Consider the following 20,828-nt stretch of genomic DNA (forward strand, 5'->3'; position numbering starts at 1 on the left):
TATATATATAAATGTATTTCGTTTTGCAGGAATTTATTTTCCTTTTTTTTTTTTGTATTTAAATGCGCATGCGCTACATGAAATAGTATGGCGGCCGCAATGGATGTTGATGACAGTGGTGCTGACGGAGATTTGGAAGTTCCTGGAGGTTCAGGAGAAAAGGGAGGAAAGAAAAGATTTGAAGTTAAAAAAGTTTGTACTGTATATCAAATTGAAATTTTATTCATGAATTCTCTTTAAAATGACATTTAAATGCCAATACAATCAAAGAAAATGTAGACAGTATTTCACTGTTTGAAATCTTTAAATTTAGAAAGTAAAGTTATATATAATGTTAATAAATTAAGATTACGGATTCAATGAGTATTTACCATTTTAAAGTCACAAAAGATAAAGAGAAATCCTATGTATTTTATTTTTGTATGCCTTTGATGTATCATGATTTAAAAATAAAAAATGAGTAATTGTTTACTCCAGTGACATAAATAGCAGAGATTTATAAAAGATGTAATGAAATAGGCAAATATTGGCCAGGGAAAACTGACCAGTTTTTCCATCATTTTTTCAAATGCATTCAGTAATGACATACCAGAAGTAAAGGTGCTGTCGACTTTGAAAACCACATAATTACCCCAACCCCTTTACAACAATACAGTCATGATTTACATTCATGATCGTGATAATTCATAAGAGGTTTATTTAATAAAATAAATTAACAATTATCTTGAATATAATAGTAAGCACAGCGAGCATCCCAAAGTGACACTCATCACTGCGAGCTCTAACGACAATGCCTGGGCGAAGAGAAAATTTTGACTACTGCATGCATATTCATTCTATAGAATTTTCTTTTTCAGCAGTACCTTTGACCCACAATGCATTGTTTCTTTAAGCAAGGCTCTTGTGAGAATAACAAAAAAGTAAAACAAATAATAAACTTGCCTTGATTTAATGAATATATTGCAGACATGTACAGTACAGGCAACGCGGATCCCGTATTAGACCGCGTCCCCTCCGCGGTGTATTAATCCTTTCCGCGTTACACCGTCGCGGGTTTTGATCGCGGTGCTACCTGAGACCGTGTTTACACCGCGGTGGGGCCAGCTACCGTTATTCTTCAGCTAAGATGTTCTTACCTGTAAAGTATTGTCGATTTTTAATCATGTCGAAATGAGGGGGGGATTACAAGCACATTGATATTATAGATTTATACCATTACATGGATTCTTTAAAAAATCATTTTTTAAGTTTTATCAAATTGTTTAATAAAAAACTTTTTTTTGTACCAATAGTCACTCAAAATTAATTAATTCTCAAACACGTCTGATAACAGTAATACATGTACAGTATAGGATGAAATAAAGCCGAATAATTTATCGAATATATTAACTTAAAGTTTATTTTCAAAATCAATAATGCCACCCCAAATGATCTTCAAATTGCTAAAAAGGTATAATTAAAATTTAAAGAATGCCATGATATCGCTTCCCTTTACATGCACTGTAATCCGGTGTTCACAATTAGCCCGTGCAGTTGCAGTTACATGTAGCTACGTGTTTATTTATCTGTGAGATTATATCAGTCATTTGGTTTCATTTAGAAAACTATCGTTACTTCTGTATACATATCTGTTATCACAGGAGTCTGAAGTTTTTATCGTAAAAAAAATTTAAAAAAAAAAAAAAAAAAAAATCCGGAAAAAAAATTTTCCTACCCTTAACTAAAAAAACCCACGGTTTTTTTAGTTAAGGGTAGGAAAAATTTTTTCCGGATTTTTTTTTTTTTTTTTTTTTTTTTTTTTTTAATTTTTTTTTTACGATAAAAACTTCAGACTCCTGTGCTGTTATAAATAATAGCATGAAAAACGATGATAGGTAGTGATACATAATTACAATTAAATTTTAACAAAACACGCGTAAGTGTAGGAATACCGTTGTTCCATTATTATGCGCAACACTGTAAGACTATGAACTAAATATCGACAATTTTTATTTGTTTGTTTTTTTGGGGGGGGGGGTATTGTTAATAAAATATTCACAGGTCATTCTATTCAGAATATCAATAAAATCATAGCTAGTATTTGAATGTATTTCTATTTTCTGCTCTTTTCGAAAAATACTAAAATCATGTCAATGAACATAAATTTCAGATTTCTCCGGTTCAAATAAAACACAAACACAAATATGGGCCCTTAAAATACTTGAACACACAACACAGAAATTAACTTATTTTAATCAGCAAGTTGCCAAGCTTCAAGTTCTCAGATGTCTGTGTTACTGTTCGGTTTTCCTCAGGTAAGTTTGGTGTGGAGTGGAGTTTACTCGAAGCGGATGAGAAGCCCCGAGGGAACGACGCTGTCTAGTGTACATACTACCTATAATATACACAGGATATGTTACCTGAGTGTATTACCTGTATGCGTTTTCCTACGACATTGTAAAACGAAGCCGTTTTTTTTTTTCATGTGTAGCTCATGGATTGAAATGCATGAAATAAAGAATTCAATGTTTTTGTTGCAGACAGAATCCTTTTTAAATTTTTTGTTTCAAATAAATATTTTCAATAATTCGACAATTTTAATATACTGTGTTTTTCTTAATCAAATTTTATAACAAAAATACTTTTTTTTTTACCACCAAAATCTGTCGTTGTAATCTGGCGACAAAAAGGGAAGTAATTCAAATTACATGTCATGTACATATGCTAAACGAAAGACGAAAGTGGATCATAAACAAGTCTCTCGGTAAATACCAATAAAACTTAGACAAAATCCACAAATGGTCAATAAACTGATAAATCAGCGGTAGTTTCATTCGCTAGACTTAAGAAATTGATATACTGATCAAAAAGGAGGAAAAACGATCATGCACGTGCCTTAATATTGTGATATTTTTCTTCTCTCTTTCTCTCGCTCTCTATCTACTAACTGGTACAGATATAAACAGACACGAAATAACATAGCAATGGATCATTATTTGATTTAATTAATATCAAATACTTCATTAATTTGTTTTAAAAGTTTGTTTTTTTTTACTTTTATTCTTTTAAGACACTACGTTTAAAAAAAGCAACAATAATTTGACACAAATTCCAAGGCTAATATCGCATCTGAAAATGATATCGATGAAATAATAATGAAACAATGAATCAAATGTGTTGTTGAATGGCTAGACAACGATGTGCACATCCAGCGAGCGTTACCCAAGGTATACTCTTAAGACAGGTGTGAAACCCCCAGGGCATGTCGTTTCCTGCTCAGGCACTGCTAATCCCTATACACAGGAAATGATTGCGGCTAATACTTAATACACAAAGAAACAGAATTTGTCAAAGAAAACAAAAATATATGAATTTTTGCATTGAATATTTATTAATATAAACTATAATTTCGTCTGTGAAGTTTATCATTACACCTGCACATCCTATCTTATCTATTGAACACGAAAATGGAGAAATATTAAAATTAAAAAGAAAGACATTCTTTTAAAAAGTAATTTATACATGTTAATATGAAAGTGAAAAACGATATTTTTTCTTGATCTCTTGTATAAAGTTCACGTGCTCAAAGTTAACTCTCGCCATTGAATGCTTTTCGGTCATTTGACAATTTGAGAAAAATGCCTGCACATTTATATAAAAGAGGGAAATAAATTAAAGAAAAGTTTTCTCAATTTGGGAACAGAACATAAACGTGAGAAATAAAGAGGAAAAGAATTTTTTTCTTGATATCTTGGATAAAGAAAAATTTAAGTTCACGTGCCCACTACATGTAACTGCAAATGCTCGTCATCGGATGTTTTCCGGTAATTTGACACTTTAAGAAAAAGCCTGTACATTTTATATACAATAAATCAAAATTAATTTATAATTAATATGAAGATGTACATTTTTTAAAAGATGTTCATCTTTTTTTTTTCAAATGAATGCTAAAAATCGTTTATCGAAACTTAAACACTCTGAGTTCAACATTTATTACAGTTTGTATATAATATGAAGATTTAAAAAAAAAAAACTAATTAAAATTTCTAGTATTTAATTTTGTTTCTTGATAGATTCTTAATAAACACAAAATAATTAACCATTGCAAAGAGTTACAATGTAATAAAATTTTCTATTCAATTTCAAATATTGATATGTAATTATAGAAACAAAAATAAACTTATTTTTTCTCAGTTTAAATTCTATTCATAGCAAAATTAATTAATAAACACACGATTTTTGTTTTTGTTTTTGATTTTTTTTTTTGTTACAGGGAAAATTCGCAAATTACAATTCGGGGAGATAACTCCCGTTTGTTTACGATACTAATTGTCAGTAATTGATCGATGATTTAACCGCAGCGGGGACAGGTAGGTGATGAAATTCCTGCGGAGGGAACGCGGTTTACCTGTCTACCTGGCCAAATACCGCGTTGTGATTATACCGCGGCGGGGACGCGGGAAATACGGGATCCGCGTTGCCTGTACTGTAGTTAATAAAACAGTTCTTCATTAATGTCAGCCCTGTTCAGGTTTCGTTTGGTAACATAACCTACATATGACGTCTGCAAGTGAAGTTCTTGGCTCAAATAACTGACCTGAGAATTTTTTTTTAAAAAAGAAATCTGCAAATTAATCTATTGGTAAAAGTAATGTGTCTCCAAACATTTCAGTGGTCAAGTCGTTGTAGGAAAGAAAAATTGAGGAATTTTACTTATATTTTCTTTTTTTTCTTTTTTTGTCATAGTGGAATGCTGTTGCTTTATGGGCTTGGGGTAAGTTATTTCATGAAGCTTAATTAAAGATATCTGACAACGAACAAATGTATAGACTTCTTAAGATGTTACTGTGAAATCACTCATTTTTCATCAAGGATTATTTTATTTGTTTTCGTGCTATGGAAAGCCTCACAAATTCATGTCCTCCACAAAATGTTAAATTGCAAATGAGTAACAATGTAGCACTTCTTTATCCATGAATTCACATCCACAGGGACCAATATTTTTTTCTCAAATCACAAAAATTTGATTGCATTGTCATGAAATGTGTGATTGTATAGTGTATAAGCAGTTTAAAAGAATAAGTATTTCTCTGAGAAGTATCATATTAGTCATTTTAATTTATTGCTTATGTAGAAGTGTTATCAGTCTTTTGTGTATCTATTCCAATTGTGTAAAAAAGATGACCATGTATTGTTTCATTGTAGACATAGTAGTTGATAACTGTGCTATCTGCAGAAATCACATCATGGATCTTTGTATAGAATGTCAGGCTAATCAAGCCTCAGCCACGAGTGAAGAATGCACAGTAGCATGGGGAGTTTGCAATGTAAGTTTGACTGATATACAAAAATAAAATCCTGTTACACTTTAATTCTGTAGGAGACAGGGTTTGACATTAAGGCACGTCCGACCGACTGAGTCTAATAAAAGATTGGTCCGGTCGGGTAAAATGTTGTCGTACTAGACTGACTGGTCGTGTAAGAAAAATAAATGAACTTATTAGATATTTTTAAACAAATTATTTATTGTCGATAAAAAATAAAATTAGAACGCTTCTAACTGCATAGTACAAAGAAAACTACAAACGTTACAGACAGCATGACTTAAAAACAACAGTTCTTTGTCAGCATTCGTAACTACATGTACTCGGCTATTTTCCTAAAGAGAAACAAAAAGCTGTTTATCATTCACAAAAATAGCTGATTAGTTACGATTGTCATTGTCGAAAGATTCACCTTTACGACAACGGTAAACCATTTAAATAGCAATAAAACTATGATAATAAAATTATTTTTAGCTCACCTGAGCCGAAGGCTCAAGTGAGCTTTTCTGATCACATTTTGTCCGGCGTCCGTCTGTCTGTCTGTAAACTTTTCACATTTTCGACTTCTTCTCAAGAACCACTGGGCCAATTTCAACCAAACTTGCCACAAAGCATCCTTGGGTAAAGGGGATTCAAGTTTGTTCAAATGAAGGGCCACGCCCTCATTCAAGGAGAGATAATTGGGAATTAATGAAAATTTGGTGGTATGTTTTAAAAATCTTCTTCTCAAGAACCACTGTGCCAGGAAAGCTGAAACTTACAGGGAAACATCCTCAGGTAGTGTAGATTCAAGTTTGTTCAAATCATGACCCCCGGGGGTAGGGCGGGGTCATAATGGCCGACCAAAGTTTTACATAGAAATATGTAGGAAAATTCTTTAAAAATCTTCTTCTCAAGAATAACAAAGCCATAATTGATCATATTTATATGGAAGCATCATTAGGTAGTGTAGATTCAAGTTTGTTCAAATCATGACCCCCGGGGGTAGGGCGGGGTCATAATGGCCGACCAAAGTTTTACATAGAAATATGTAGGAAAATTCTTTAAAAATCTTCTTCTCAAGAATAACAAAGCCATAATTGATCATATTTATATGGAAGCATCATTAGGTAATGTAGATTCAAGTTTGTTCAAATCATTACCCCTGGGGGTAGGGCGGGGCCACAATGGCCAACCAAATTTTACATAGAAATATATAGGAAAATTCTTTAAAAATCTTCTTCTCAAGAATAACAAAGCCATAATTGATCATATTTATGTAGAAGCATTAGATAGTGTAGATTCAAGTTTGTTCAAATCATGACCCCTGGGGGTAGGGCATATAATGGCCGCCAAAGTTTTACATAGAAATATATAGGAAAATTCTTTAAAAATCTTCTTTTCAAGAATAACAAAGCCAAAATTCCTCATATTTATGTGGAAGCATCCTCAGGTAGTTTAGATTCAAATTTGTTCAAATCATGACCCCCGGGGGTAGGTTGGGGTCACAATGGCCGACCAAAGTTTTACAAAAAACTTTTTAGGAAAATTCTTTAAAAATCTTCTTCTCAAGAATAACAAAGCCATAATTGATCATATTTATATGGAAGCATCATTAGGTAATGTAGATTCAAGTTTGTTCAAATCATTACCCCTGGGGGTAGGGCGGGGCCACAATGGCCAACCAAATTTTACATAGAAATATATAGGAAAATTCTTTAAAAATCTTCTTCTCAAGAATAACAAAGCCATAATTGATCATATTTATGTAGAAGCATTCTCAGATAGTGTAGATTCAAGTTTGTTCAAATCATGACCCCTGGGGGTAGGGCGGGGTCATAATGGCCGACCAAAGTTTTACATAGAAATATGTAGGAAAATTCTTTAAAAATCTTCTTCTCAAGAATAACAAGGCCATAATTGATCATATTTATATGGAAGCATCATTAGGTAATGTAGATTCAAGTTTGTTCAAATCATGATCCCCGGGGGTAGGGCGGGGTCACAATGGCCGACCAAAGTTTTACATAGAAATATATAGGAAAATTCTTTAAAAATCTTCTTCTCAAGAATAACAAAGCCATAATTGATCATATTTATATGGAAGCATCATTAGGTAATGTAGATTCAAGTGTGTTCAAATCATTACCCCTGGGGGTAGGGCGGGGCCACAATGGCCAACCAAATTTTACATAGAAATATATAGGAAAATTCTTTAAAAATCTTCTTCTCAAGAATAACAAAGCCATAATTGATCATATTTATGTAGAAGCATTCTCAGATAGTGTAGATTCAAGTTTGTCCAAATCATGACCCCTGGGGGTAGGGCGGGGCCACAATGGCCAACCAAAGTTTTACATAGAAATATGTAGGAAAATTCTTTAAAAATCTTCTTATCAAGAATAGCAAAGCCATAATTGATCATATTTATATGGAAGCATTCTCAGGTAGTGTAGATTCAAGTTTGTTTAAATCATGACCCCCAGGGGTAGGGCGGGGCTACAATGGCCGACCAAAGTTTTACATAGAAATATATAGGAAATTTTTTTAAAAATCTTCTTCTCAAGAATAACAGCCATAATTGATCATATTTATATATCCTCAGGTAGTGTAGATTCAAGTTTGTTAAATCATGACCCCCGGGGGTAGGGCGGGGCCACAATGGCCAACCAAAGTTTTACATAGAAATATATAGGAAAATTCTTTAAAAATCTTCTTATCAAGAATAACAAAGCCATAATTGATCATATTTATATGGAAGCATCCTCAGGTAGTGTAGATTCAAGTTTGTGCGCGGGGTCACAATGGCCAACCAAAGTTTTACATGAAATATTTGGGAAAATTCTTTAAAAATCTTTTTCTCAAGAATAGCAAAGCCATGATTGGTCATGGGGCTACTTTTGGATTTAAACTTATCAATAATAAACCAATTTCTACTTTTTCCTAGCCATAGTGCTCAGGTGAGCGATGTGGCCCATGGGCCTCTTGTTACTATACTTAAATTCTCTGAACGTTTTAATGGTATCAATATTAAAGTTGTATACAAGTTGATAAATTAGGACTAAACACGGCAAGCAACATGTACATGACCTAGTTTCAATATGACGTGTGCGGGAAAATGTTGTTATTTAAATATGGTTTCTCATCATCTGCACAGAAAAAAGAATTATCACTATTTTATACTTTAAATATTTTTCTCAAGTTTGGTCAGGGCTAGTGGTGAAAGGGTCAGGGCTAGTAAAAATTTGCAAGAGTAGCCTGACTGGTCTAGAACTCCAAAAGCTTAATGTCATACCCAGGTAGGAGATTATGCTATACATGTATTATGGACTGTGAATATCAGTTTGGGTAGTTCAATGGCAAGAGTAACTGACTAAATTATTTCCTTAATCAGTTGTAACAGAATCTGAAGTTGAAACTTTCACTTTATGTACATTGTAGTGATTGTACTATACATCCCCTAGCAAAAATTAAAGGGAAGTCACTGTGATCTACTATGTATACAGTGCTCACAGGTTTATTTTTAAGTCCAGCCTAACATTTTCTTTATTCATTCCCTCTTTCCTACAATTTTGTCAGATAATATTGCACTGTGAAGATTTACCATCATTCATTCATTGATCAGTATATTAACGTTTTGAATTTTACCTTTTTAATTCTGTAGCATGCATTCCATTTTCACTGTATATCTCGATGGCTAAAAACTCGACAAGTGTGTCCATTGGATAACAGAGAATGGGAGTTTCAGAAGTAAGTTCACACTATATTTATTATAATTAAAATCATTACATGTATTTTTTTTTAGCTCACCTGAGCCGAAGGCTCAAGTGAGCTTTTCTGATCAAAATTTGTCCGTTGTCTGTCGTCGGCGTAAACTTTTCACATTTTCATCTTCTTCTCAAGAACCACTGGGCCAATTTCAACCACACTTGCCACAAAGTATCCTTGGGTGAAGGGGATTCAAGTTTGTTCAAATAAGGGGCTCTTCCAAGTGGAGATAATTATGAATTAGTGAAAAATAAATGGCATTTTTAGCTCACCTGAGCCGAAGGCTCAAGTGAGCTTTTCTGATCACATTTTGTCCGGCGTCCGTCTGTCCGTCTGTCCGTCTGTCTTGTGTCTGTCTGTCTGTCTGTCAACTTTTCACATTAACGACTTCTTCTCAAGAACCACTGGGCCAAATTCAACCAAACTTACCACAAAGCATACTTGCGTGAAGAGGATTCAAGTTTGTTCAAATGAAGGGCTTCGCCCTCATTTAATGGGAATTGATGAAAATTTGGTGGCATGTTTTAAAAATCTTCTTCTCAAGAACCACTGTGCCAGGAAAGATGAAACTTATGGGGTAACATCCTCAGGTAGTGTAGATTCAAATTTGTTCAAATCATGACCCCCGGGGGTAGGGCGGGGCCAAAATGGCCGACCAAAGTTTTACATAGAAATATATAGGAAAATTCTTTAAAAATCTTCTTCTCAAGAATGACAGAGCCATAATTCATCAAATTTATATGGAAGCATCCTTAGGTAGTGAAGATTCAAATTTGTTCAAATCATGACCCCCGGGGGTAGGGCGGGGCCAAAATGGCCGACCAAAGTTTTACATAGAAATATATAGGAAAATTCTTTAAAAATCTTCTTCTCAAGAATGACAGAGCCATAATTCATCAAATTTATATGGAAGCGTTCTCAGGTAGTGAAGATTCAAGTTTGTTCAAATCATGACCCCCGGGGGTAGGGCGGGGCCAAAATGGCCGACCAAAGTTTTACATAGAAATATATAGGAAAATTCTTTAAAAATCTTCTTCTCAAGAATGACAGAGCCATAATTCATCAAATTTATATGGAAGTATCCTCAGGTAGTGAAGATTCAAGTTTGTTCAAATCATGACCCCCGGGGGTGGGGCGGGGCCAAAATGGCCGACCAAAGTTTTACATAGAAATTAATGGGAAAATTCTTTAAAAATCTTCTTCTCAAGAATGACAAAGGCATTATTCATCATATTTATATGGAAGTATCCTCAGGTAGTGAAGATTCAAATTTGTTCAAATCATGACCCCCGGGGCGGGGGCGGGGCCAAAATGGCCGACCAAAGTTTTACATAGAAATTAATGGGAAAATTCTTTAAAAATCTTCTTCTCAAGAATGACAAAGCCATTATTCATCATATTTATATGGAAGCATCTTCAGGTAGTGTAGATTCAAATTTGTTCAAATCATGACCCCAGGTGGTAGGGCGGGGCCAAAATGGCCGACCAAAGTTTTACATAGAAATATATGGGAAAATTCTTTGAAGAATAGCAAATCCATGATTGATCATGGGATTACTTTTGGATTTTAACTTTTCAATAATAAACCAATTTCTACTTTTTCTAAGCTACAGTACTCAGGTGAGCGATGTGGCCCATGGGCCTCTTGTTAAAAAATCTTCTTCTCAAGAACCACTGGGCCAAGAGAGATGAAACTCATGTGGAATCATCCTCAGATAGTGTAGATTCAAGTTTGTTCAAATAATGACCCCCGGGGCTAGGATGGGGCCAAAATGGCCGACCCAAGTTTTACATAGGAATATATAGGAAAAATCTTTAAAAATCTTCTTCTCAAGAACCTCTGGACCAAGAGAGATGAAACTCAAGTGGAATCATCCTCTGGTAGTGTAGATTCAAGTTTGTTCAAATCATGACCCCCGGGGCTAGGGTGGGGCCAAAATGGCCGACCCAAGTTTTACATAGGAATATATAGGAAAAATCTTTAAAAATCTTCTTCTCAAGAACCAGTGGGCCAGGAAAGACGAAACTCATGTGGAATCATCCTCAAATAGTGTAGATTCAAGTTTGTTCAAATCATGACCCCTGGGGCTAGGGTGGGGCCAAAATGGCCGACCCAAGTTTTACATACGAATATATAGGAAATATCTTTAAAAATATTCTTCTCCAGAACCACTGGGCCAGGAAAGATGAAACTCAAGTAGTGTAGATTCAAGTTTGTTCAAATCATGACCCCCCGGGGCTAGGGTGGGGCCAAAATGGCCGACCCAAGTTTTACAAAGGGATATATAGGGAAACCTTTTAAAATCTTCTTTTCAAGTACTTCAAAGCTATGATTAGTGATATTTATATGGAATCATCCTCAGGTAGTGTAGATTCTAGTTTGTTCAAATGATGAATGCCGGGGGGGGGGGGGGGGGGGGGGGGGGGGGGGGGGGGGGGGGGGGGGGGGAGGGTGGTGTTAAATTCAAGCCCAATGTGCTCAGGTGAGCGCTGTGGCCCCTGGGCCTCTTGTTTTAATTACAATTAATTGCATGGTACATGTACTACTATTTAGAAAAGTTAACATTCACTTGGCATAAAAAAAAGGACAAACTCAGACCTGGCAAGTTTTTGATAACAGAGTGAATGGTCAAAAAGATTCCCTACAGGCATAGTGTGTATTGTTTTTTTTGGCTAAATGACCATACTACCGGTACTCATTTTTTCTACAAAATCTTGTACACTATTTTGTGTAGATTTGTCTAAGATTTTGAAATGCTCTTTGTTGCCTGTGTCACTTTTTGTAATAACATTTCATGACACAACTTTTATGACTGGGCAAGGGCAGCACTTAAGTTCTCTAACTCTTAAACTCTAAATAAATATGATATCATTTCTAAATGAAGGAATTTAGTTCTGTATTTGTCTGGACATTTACAGATCAAAACATTGTTCAGGAGTTGAACACATGGCTTTATGTCTTTTTAACGTAGATATTTTTTCATGAACTCTCTTACTACTGTTTAATGTTGATGCTTTGTACATTTTTTCTTCTTGAATTTCATCATATGCTAAATGTAAATTAATACTCATATTTTTCCCCTTTTTTTTCAAAGGTATGGCCATTAAAAGAGATCCATCCTTATTTCCATACAGAGCTGGAGGAATGTGTCAATTTTATTGAAATGAAAAATGCATAAACTCTCAGAAAAATTACTGTTACTTTAAAATGCAAAAATTCTCATAAATAGCATTTTAGATTATGTAAAAATACTATAATAAGACCAAGGGTGTCTCTATGTATGTTGTAAATAAGCAGACATATTGTACATGTTTATGGTAACATGCCCCTAAAAAGATATATGAAGTGTTTTGTGTACATGTATGATATGTTTGAAATTAATAAACTATCCATAAAAAACTTTTTTTCCTGGCTTGCAAATCTTAAAGGGCCTAATTATTAACTAACCTTTCTGAATCTCAGGTAATGCTTAGTGGAGTTCAATCATGTTCAAGTCATTGCCCAAGGGAATAGAGTGGGGCCACAATACAGCTTTTTGAAATCTGAAGTACGGCAGGGCCATAATAGTCATACATGTACTAATCTGATTCAACAACAGTATCATTCAAGTTTCTACAAACATGATGATTCCAGGGTTAACATGAGGTGACGGAAGGGAAGCACATATTTAACTTGGAATATTTAGGGGAAATTCTTGAGTGCAGACTCAAGTTAGTTGGGTCAGGACCCCTGGGACTAGAAAGAGAGTTAAGAGACTCAGTGGACTGGAATGTATACATATGCCAGTATTTTACACCTCAACAAAGTTGGGAAAGCCTGTAGTGGAAAGGTGTCAGCTTGACAGGATGTGTGAACGAATTTGGTATTTCTGATATCAAAATAATTTTTTTCATTTGCAAGAGTTATTTTCCTTTGATTTTGTCGTGAAACGCTATTTTTATTCATGAAAAACGACACCTTCTTATGTCTGTTTGCCCAGAACTGACCCCAGAAGCGGGGTTTCAACAAAACTGGGAATGTTGATTATATAGTGAAAATGCATAAATTCTTTAAAAATCTTTACTACACCTGGGTGTTGCCAATGAACTATATACATACATGTAGTTATGAGGAGGATGGATGCTTCTGTGAGATTTGTGAATTTCAGGGCTTCTTGTGTTAGGGCGGGGCTCTAATGTTTATATAGTGAAAATGCATGAATTCTTTTAAAATCTTTTCCTTTGCTCCTGGGTATTATGCCAATGATCTTAGTACATATTTATGTCGAAGAAAGCTGCTTCTTCCAAAATGGTTGATTTCGGGCCCCTGGGACAGAGATACTTGGGGGGGGGGGGGGCAAAGTCTGAAAATAATCTATTGCTTTGAAATGTGCTTTTTGGTATTAATCAACAACATGATGAAATAAAATTTTGAAATATGCAGTCTCAGGGTCAGTGGTTCCAATGGGATAGGTGCACAACAAATGCATTTTCTCTTTGTTACTCAGATCTACCTCTGGGTATTAAGTAATCAAAGTAAGCATGCTAAGTGTATAGTTTTGATAAGCAATGGTGCCTCTTTCAAAATTGTGAATTTCATGGCTTCTGGTTTAAAACACGAATCAAATTCAGTTGTTGGAAAGTTGTTACATGATACTCAGGTGGCCCATAAGGCCCATGGGCCTCTTGTTTTTTTCTGCTTGTCAACGTAATTCCTAGTGAAAGTTATGGATGGCACATTTGTGATAAATTCTTCGAAAGCTCACTGAGCTCATTTTGGTAGGTTAAAACAATAAATTTTTCGCGTGTTATTGCTTATGCATATCATTTCACGAAAGTTTCACGTTATAACGCGAAAACGCGTTTACTCGCGAACGTTTCGCGTCATAACGCGAAAGTTCTGCGTTTTATCGCGAAAGTTCCACGTTGTAACGCGAAAGTTACACGTTATATCGCAAAAGTTTTGCGTTTGTTCGCGAAAGTTCCGCATTATAAAGCGAAAACTTTATTTTTTTAACATACAAAAATGAGCTCAATCGGCTTTCGTAATATTCTATTCTATCAGAAAATAAACCTACATTTTATAAACTTTATACCCCACAATATATAGATTGTTGTTTTTATAAATAGAATGTAGGGTATATAGATTTTGTAAAACGTTTGTTTTGGGTAATTTTTCGAATTGGTATAGATTTTATAAAAATTATGAATTGTGTAAAATCTGATCACCAAATTTTAACCCCTCCTTACTTGAAATACCATTACTGATACAGAAAAAAAAATCCATGCATACAACTAAGAATGTTTGCACGTCAGAATGATTTTGCAGGACCGTAGCATCGATTTTGAAAGTGGGGGGCCAGCCACTGAAATTTTTTTTTTTTACTTACCTGAAAAAGTTGACAAGCAAAAAAAAAAAAAAAAGGAAAAATTGCCCAAAGTCGAAAATCCTATTTTGGGGGGGGGGGGGGGGGGGGGGTGTAGGCAAACTTTTTTCACTACCAATTTAAGCTTACAATACTATATTTCCTTCATATTACTTTACTTTAGTATAAAGTAAGGGGACCAACCAGCCTTTCAATGAACATTTTCAATAGTAAAAGTATTGTTGGCAAAAAAAGTGGGCCCCCCGGTTGCTACGTCCCTGTTTTGTCTAAACTTTTTAGCCCACTCTATCTCTGCGGGTCTATCGTCGGATGCCGTGGGCCATGGTTTGAAAACAAAAGAATCTCAAACTCGAATTCCCTTCGCCTAAAAATGCCTTGTAGCAGTTTTGCCTGACATTGGTTCAGATGTTGAGTGTATTCAAAAGTATACAGAATGACGGACGCCTGTCAAAAGTAGGACGTTTCAGCTCAGGTACCGTATTAGCATATGCTGCTTCTGCACATTCAGTTTTAATTTTTTTTGTAATGTACCTGAACGTGACTTCGAATCGATAATGAAGTTTAACATACAGACTGTCACAAAGTTAAGAGCTAGCTACTGCACGTAGTAGGTACACATTTCAGGTATTAAGTGCATCTAATCACATTAGCAAGGTCATTTGTATGCACCCAGTTAGAGAAAACTCATATAGAGAGCCAGACTATATAAAGATTTCCATATAACAGATCAGATATATTTGAACCGCAATATTCTTGTTACAAGTTATCATTTAATTCATAAATATTTTATACTAGTACAATGTACTACATACAGTTTATGTCCATTAGTACAATGAATTAGTTTATATTTCTTGGAAATTTTAGAAGAAAAGAAGAATAAAGGTCTAAGTTATTGTTGGTGAATTCTCATAAATTAAGCTATTTAGACAGACAACATTTAGATGTAGCCCGCTGAAGAATTAATAAATAACCACGGAAGAAACACGATTATGGCATGGTAATGGCATTCCAAACTTTGCATTTATTATACTTTTTTGTTATTCTTAAAATTTACTTTCTTATTCAAAAGCTTCATGTTCTATAAAACAAGAGGTCCATTGCCCACAAAGCTCACCTGAGTAACCTTGGCCCTTCTGTTTTCACCAGATTTACCCGTTACACCGGTAATACCTATTGTGGCTCCAGTTCCTCCCCGGGGGTTATAATTTGGAGAAAAAAATTAGAATCTTTATCCTGCTGGATGCTACCACACAAGTTTAAGCTTTTTCTGGCCCAGTGATTATTGAGAAGATTTTTTTCTACTATATTATCAATGTAAAATTTGGATTTCCTATTGCCTTACCCATGGGGGTTAGGTTTTGAACAATTTAGAACCTACACTAACCTAGGATGCTTCCACATAATTTTCATCTCAGGTGAGCTAAAAAGTTTCATAAACCAACGTTTTACGTGCCATACAATACAAGATGCTGAACTTTAGCTGATCCCCATCCATAACGTGAAAAAGACATTAACCGACTTTTAAACTGTTACCTAGTATTGGTCGAGTTCAACCACCTTAGGTCGTCTTTCCCCCGTGGTATCAGTAACCTCATTTTTATGTACAAGTTTCCAAACCTTCTTTTAACTGGCTTTGTGACCGATATTACATTCTCAGCATTTCGCGAGTACAATAACCCCTTTTCCCATCTGAACCACTGTGTTATATTTTACTGCTATGAAGTATTCTGCTTGTTGCAATTATTTTTTCAAATATTGCAACTCAAAATAAATGTATTTATTCATTTTTTTAATGAAATTTTAGATCTTAATTCTTATAATGCTGTTAACTACTAAACCTACTGATAATATTAATCTATGGTCTGTACATTACACTCTTGTGCGATAAACTGCATACTAGCATCATGTGTATGAGGCACATGTAGACTTTGGCATGTTATATATATGCACTATATTAAATATGCACAGTTGATAAGCATGTACATTTGTATTCTTTTTATTTTAAATCCCCCTGTCAGAAAAGCCATATCTATTCTAATCATATACTGGACACTAACGACGTATTAAATTAAAAATGAAATTCAAAATTTTTTTTTTTTTTTTTTATTAAAACCCCTTTTTAACTACATGACATATTGTGATTATTGTCTCTAAATCATCATATACAGGGCATTTCACTCTCTGACATTCCTCTGTAGTTTAAAGAACATAAACCAACAGTATAATTCACCGACTTTCTGATAAGTTATATAAGCTTATGTGTAATTATTTACTTAAAAGATTTTAGGTACGATGTTCAAAACTGATATATGACGAGTGATTGCTTATGCACGTATTTTCAAGTTTTCAAGAACTCGCCAAATAAAATATTACAAAAAAGGAAAATAATTAAATTGTATGTTAAGGATTTGTTTTTATAAAATGTACTCAACAATCAACAAATTAAAATAAAATAAGTGCTTCAAACATTTTTTGTTAAATGTGGATGATGTCTAAAGAATCAAGTCAACCAGTTGCAATAGCTGAAAACATGCACGTGTCCTGTTGCGTTTCCAACCCAGAGTTTGCCATCCCGATCTAATCCTAACGAACAAGGTCGTTCTATACCGCAACCTGATTTAACTAGGAACTGAGAAAAGTGTCCAGAAGTGTCCAGCAAGTGGACACGGTCATTATTCCAGTCCGCCACAATAATATTGCCGTATTGGTCGACTTGGGTACCGAGGGGATAGAAAGGGTTTTCCAGTTCGATGTTCGGTTCATTTTTTCCATTGTACGTGTGTAATACTTTGCAGGAACTGTCCATAATTACAAGCTGTCGTTGATTGTTTTTGCTGTAGTCTGAAAAACATAATTTGTCTTCGCTTATTACTCCAATTCGATGAGGATCGTGCGGAGAAATAGTGATGTCCGAGAGCAACGTGCCGTCTGCAGCGAATTTGGCGATCAAATGTCGTCGGTTTCTTTCTACACCACAGACATATATTTCATTGCTATCCGTTACGGCCATGCCCCTTGGAACAAAAGACAAGGTCGCAAATTTTGTAGCAGTTAGTTGTTCGTCAAGACACCAGATTGAGTTACCATTGTAACTAGAGACTAAAACGTTCCCACTTCGAGTTGACACAATATGATCAATAGGAATATCCAATGTCACAGACACTAATACCTCCCCATCCAAATTATAGAGAACCATTTCCTTGCTTCCCCAACCACAGCATATCCACGCCTCGTTCTCCGATATTGGAGCAATGGCGTGGATATTTCCAGTGGTGCCCTTGCATTTAAATTTAGTCTTTAATTCCACACCGATTGTTGGAAAAGTGTCACGTCTATTCTTTCGAATGGGCGAAGGAGGTGTGATACTGAAATTCTGTACCGATCCAAATAAAGAATTCACAAATGATTCATTGACAATTTCTCCGCTTTTGAAGTACAAACTTATATGTTGGATCTCACAAAGCTGCTGTAACCTCGCAAAAGATAGTTTCCTATCACCATTCTGAATTTTGCCAATACTCTCATCTTTGACCTCGACTACATTCTGATTTGATACATCGTTTTGAGAAGACAACGAAGAGATCCAGGTTTTTAGTTCCCCTTCATGGAATTCCATCTTCTTCAACTCACTATCCATAAACCTTTTTGTTTTTAAGAGAAGGCTTTCTTTGACCTTATCAATGGCATCGTGTAAAAGTGCAGCCCTGTTAATGATGTCCGAGGTTGTGACTCTGGCCGAGTCGCACAGTTTGGACTTCTGGGTAACTAATTCTTCTACAGAATACTGTAAAACTGGTACAAAGTTTACAAATTCCATGTTCTTCTTAGTATACTTGAACCTCTCGTGGCGGATCACCTTGAGGATATAAATAAGCCTATTGCTCTCCTACAGTAAATGCCCGTCGGCTCTCGATCGATCTCCTGGGATCTACAAAAGATATACGTACAAAAAGTGGGTATAAAATTGGCAGTGTGGTGTTGATGAAAGCCTTTACAGCGCATATAAATATAATTGCCTTCATTTACCAACACGTTCTCTCGGTATTATTAGAATGTCAACATGCAGTAATACATGTATGAGCAGAGAAAATACAGAATGTAAACAAGGAAATAGGAAGAAAAATCATTTTAAAGAAATTTATATAAAGTTAATACGGACGCGTATACTTACATGCAAAGCACCCCAAGTGTACTGATGTAATGTCCTAACTGGGACAAACTGAAACCATCAATGTATTTATATAGGTGAGTGATGTGACCCACTTACTTAACACGAATTTGGGTGTCCTCCATATTTGATTAGTCTAAGTACTTCAAACGTAATACTTATTAAATGCCATTTACCTACACAAGTAAACTTGTACTTACAAACAAGGTGTGTACAGTAATGCTTTGTTGATTAAGAAAATATCCTTCACTCAGATCTGTTGACATCGTTTGTAAGATGTCAAGCTAACATGTTAAAGTGACCTTTACCTCGTTTAAATATCAAGTGCTTTTTTGTACGGAGTTATGTGTACCCTAAATTTTTTTAAAAATATTCTTTACATAAGAAAATGTCCCATTATTTTATCATTTACGTACTTAAATATACTATCTCAATGACGGGCACTTGACGTTTAAACCACATTTCTCTTATTGATTTTAAAAAAAATCATTAAGTATTATATTTAAACACATTTATGCATAAATATTTTTATTTTTTATAATGATGGTCGGAGAGAAAAGTTTCAGAAGTCAAGTGTCTGTGTTAATAAGATTAAAACACAGTAATAAAATATCTAACAGATCTTTACCATCATATTTATCTGACTTTATTATCTCTATCTCCTACCCTCACCCTCTGTCTCCTATCAGTGGCGTAGCATCGTTTTTGAAAGTGGTGGGGGGGGGGGCAGCCAGAGAAAATTTTTTTTTACTTACCTGAAAAAGTTGACAAGCAAAAAAAAAAAAAAAAAGAAAAAATCCTATTTCGTGCGGGGGGGTGGGGGGGGGGGGTTGGGGGGGGGGGTGGGGGTTAAGGTAAACTTTTTCTCACTCTCAACTACTTTTAGTACCGGGGGGGGGGGGGGGGGGGGGGGGGGGGGGGGACCGCAACTACTTTTAGTACCGGGGGGGGGGGGGGGGGGGGGGTAAGGTAAACTTTTTCTCAGTCTCAACTACTTTTAGTACCAAATCTAATACTACAATTTCGGTACATCGCTAAAAGTGGGGGGGCCAACCAGGCTTTCAATTAACATTTCCTATAGTATAAGTAAGGTTGGGAAAAAAAGTGGGGGGGGCAGGCCCCCCTTGGCCCCCCCGGTTGCTACGCCCCTGCCTATTCTGTTAAAGGTGGATCCAGAATTTTAGGGGTTTATATATCTGTTTTCTTTAATCGGGGAACCGATTTTACATGTCAATTTAGATTTTATTCATGCCTGACGATTCGTTGATTTTAGAATATGAATTCCATGGATAAAGTTGTTTACTTATTGATCGTAGACAACAACCACATCCCTATTTTCGCCCTTGTGACACCAGGTTGTTGTGGTCAAACGAACAACATGTTTACGAAAGAAGTGTATGCTATTAAAGGTCAGATTAGATACGTAGGTATTGACCAATCTGTGACCCAAAGATTTTTAGATTAATTAAAAGATACACATTAAGCATAAAGCTGACCCAAATAAAAGTCCCGGGGGGGGGGGGCTGACAGATACTACTGCTTAACTTTTAGAAATGCTGCTTAAAATCTAATGCAAAGACTAGGATATGTAACCTAGCTTTGATTTACCTTCAGATGACTCTACTCAATGTCCGGGTATCACTGGTCACAGAACAATCTACGTCAGCTGACCATGCGAGCCTTGAAATTCACTGAATGATTCTGACAAGAAATCAAAAGGTATTAGATCTATATACTAAAGGTTCATAGTAAAAAAATCATTCTGCGTATAGTAGGACCATAATATCTGCAAATAAACGGACCTTTATGTTGATGCTAAAATACATGCGTGTATAAGATTAACAAGAAAAATGTCATCAAAATGACTAACCTTGGCATATGATTGTTGTTTTACGTCTTCCTTTTTATATTACCCCAAAAAGAGCTAATGGAGCTAACATAATTATCGAGACTTTTCCCTGATGTTCCATTTTTTTCACCACATGCTCCATACTGTAAATGATAACCATTGAAAGATGACCCCGGAGCGGGGAAGTGCGCAGCTAGCACATATAACTCCTTCCGTGTGCATAATACATAAAATACAAGATTCAAGAGACCAATTGGCCATAATGCTCACCAGTCACTTTGACAAAGTCAATCACGAATCTACACCACATGCAAGCGTTTCCTTTATAAATAATCCATAGTATAATGATAACACAAGATATTTAACCCCGAATAACATTACATTAGTTATCAAAG

At 35.3% G+C, this 20,828-nt stretch overlaps 2 protein-coding genes across 4 annotated transcripts; one reads left to right on the forward strand and one right to left on the reverse strand.

Moving 5' to 3' along the window:
- Positions 1–65: 65 nt before the first annotated feature.
- LOC134256139 (E3 ubiquitin-protein ligase RBX1) lies at positions 66–12,448 on the forward strand. The gene is made up of 5 exons (XM_062738749.1): positions 66–192; positions 4,726–4,753; positions 5,185–5,306; positions 8,947–9,032; positions 12,146–12,448. The coding sequence occupies exons 1-5, from the start codon at positions 88–90 to the stop codon at positions 12,156–12,158; spliced, it is 354 nt and encodes a 117-aa protein (XP_062594733.1). The 5' UTR covers positions 66–87; the 3' UTR covers positions 12,159–12,448.
- Positions 12,449–16,809: 4,361 nt separating this feature from the next.
- Positions 16,810–20,628, reverse strand: LOC134256140 (uncharacterized). 3 transcript variants are annotated; one of them, XM_062738750.1, is made up of 2 exons: positions 20,455–20,628; positions 16,810–18,344 (listed from the first exon to the last, which is right to left on the reverse strand). In XM_062738750.1, the coding sequence occupies exon 2, from the start codon at positions 18,231–18,233 to the stop codon at positions 16,917–16,919; it is 1,317 nt and encodes a 438-aa protein (XP_062594734.1). In that variant the 5' UTR covers positions 18,234–18,344; positions 20,455–20,628; the 3' UTR covers positions 16,810–16,916. The 3 variants fall into 3 exon arrangements, with proteins under 3 accessions (XP_062594734.1, XP_062594736.1, XP_062594735.1); XM_062738752.1 differs by lacking the exon at positions 20,455–20,628 and adding an exon at positions 20,193–20,217; XM_062738751.1 differs by lacking the exon at positions 20,455–20,628 and adding an exon at positions 18,785–18,906.
- Positions 20,629–20,828: the final 200 nt, after the last annotated feature.

Source organism: Saccostrea cucullata, unplaced genomic scaffold (assembly GCF_032062105.1).
Source record: "Saccostrea cucullata isolate Sc308-1 unplaced genomic scaffold, CSIRO_AGI_Scuc_v1 ctg141, whole genome shotgun sequence".
NCBI lineage: Eukaryota > Metazoa > Mollusca > Bivalvia > Ostreida > Ostreidae > Saccostrea > Saccostrea cuccullata.

Coding starts and splice junctions, on each gene's coding strand:
- LOC134256139 (XM_062738749.1), top strand. CDS start 88: ATGGCGGCCGCAATGGATGTTGATGACAGTGGTGCTGACGGAGATTTG. Junction 193..4,725: donor AAAGATTTGAAGTTAAAAAA/GTTTGTACTGTA, acceptor TTTTTGTCATAG/TGGAATGCTGTTGCTTTATG. Junction 4,754..5,184: donor TGTTGCTTTATGGGCTTGGG/GTAAGTTATTTC, acceptor GTTTCATTGTAG/ACATAGTAGTTGATAACTGT.
- LOC134256140 (XM_062738750.1), bottom strand. CDS start 18,233: ATGGAATTTGTAAACTTTGTACCAGTTTTACAGTATTCTGTAGAAGAA.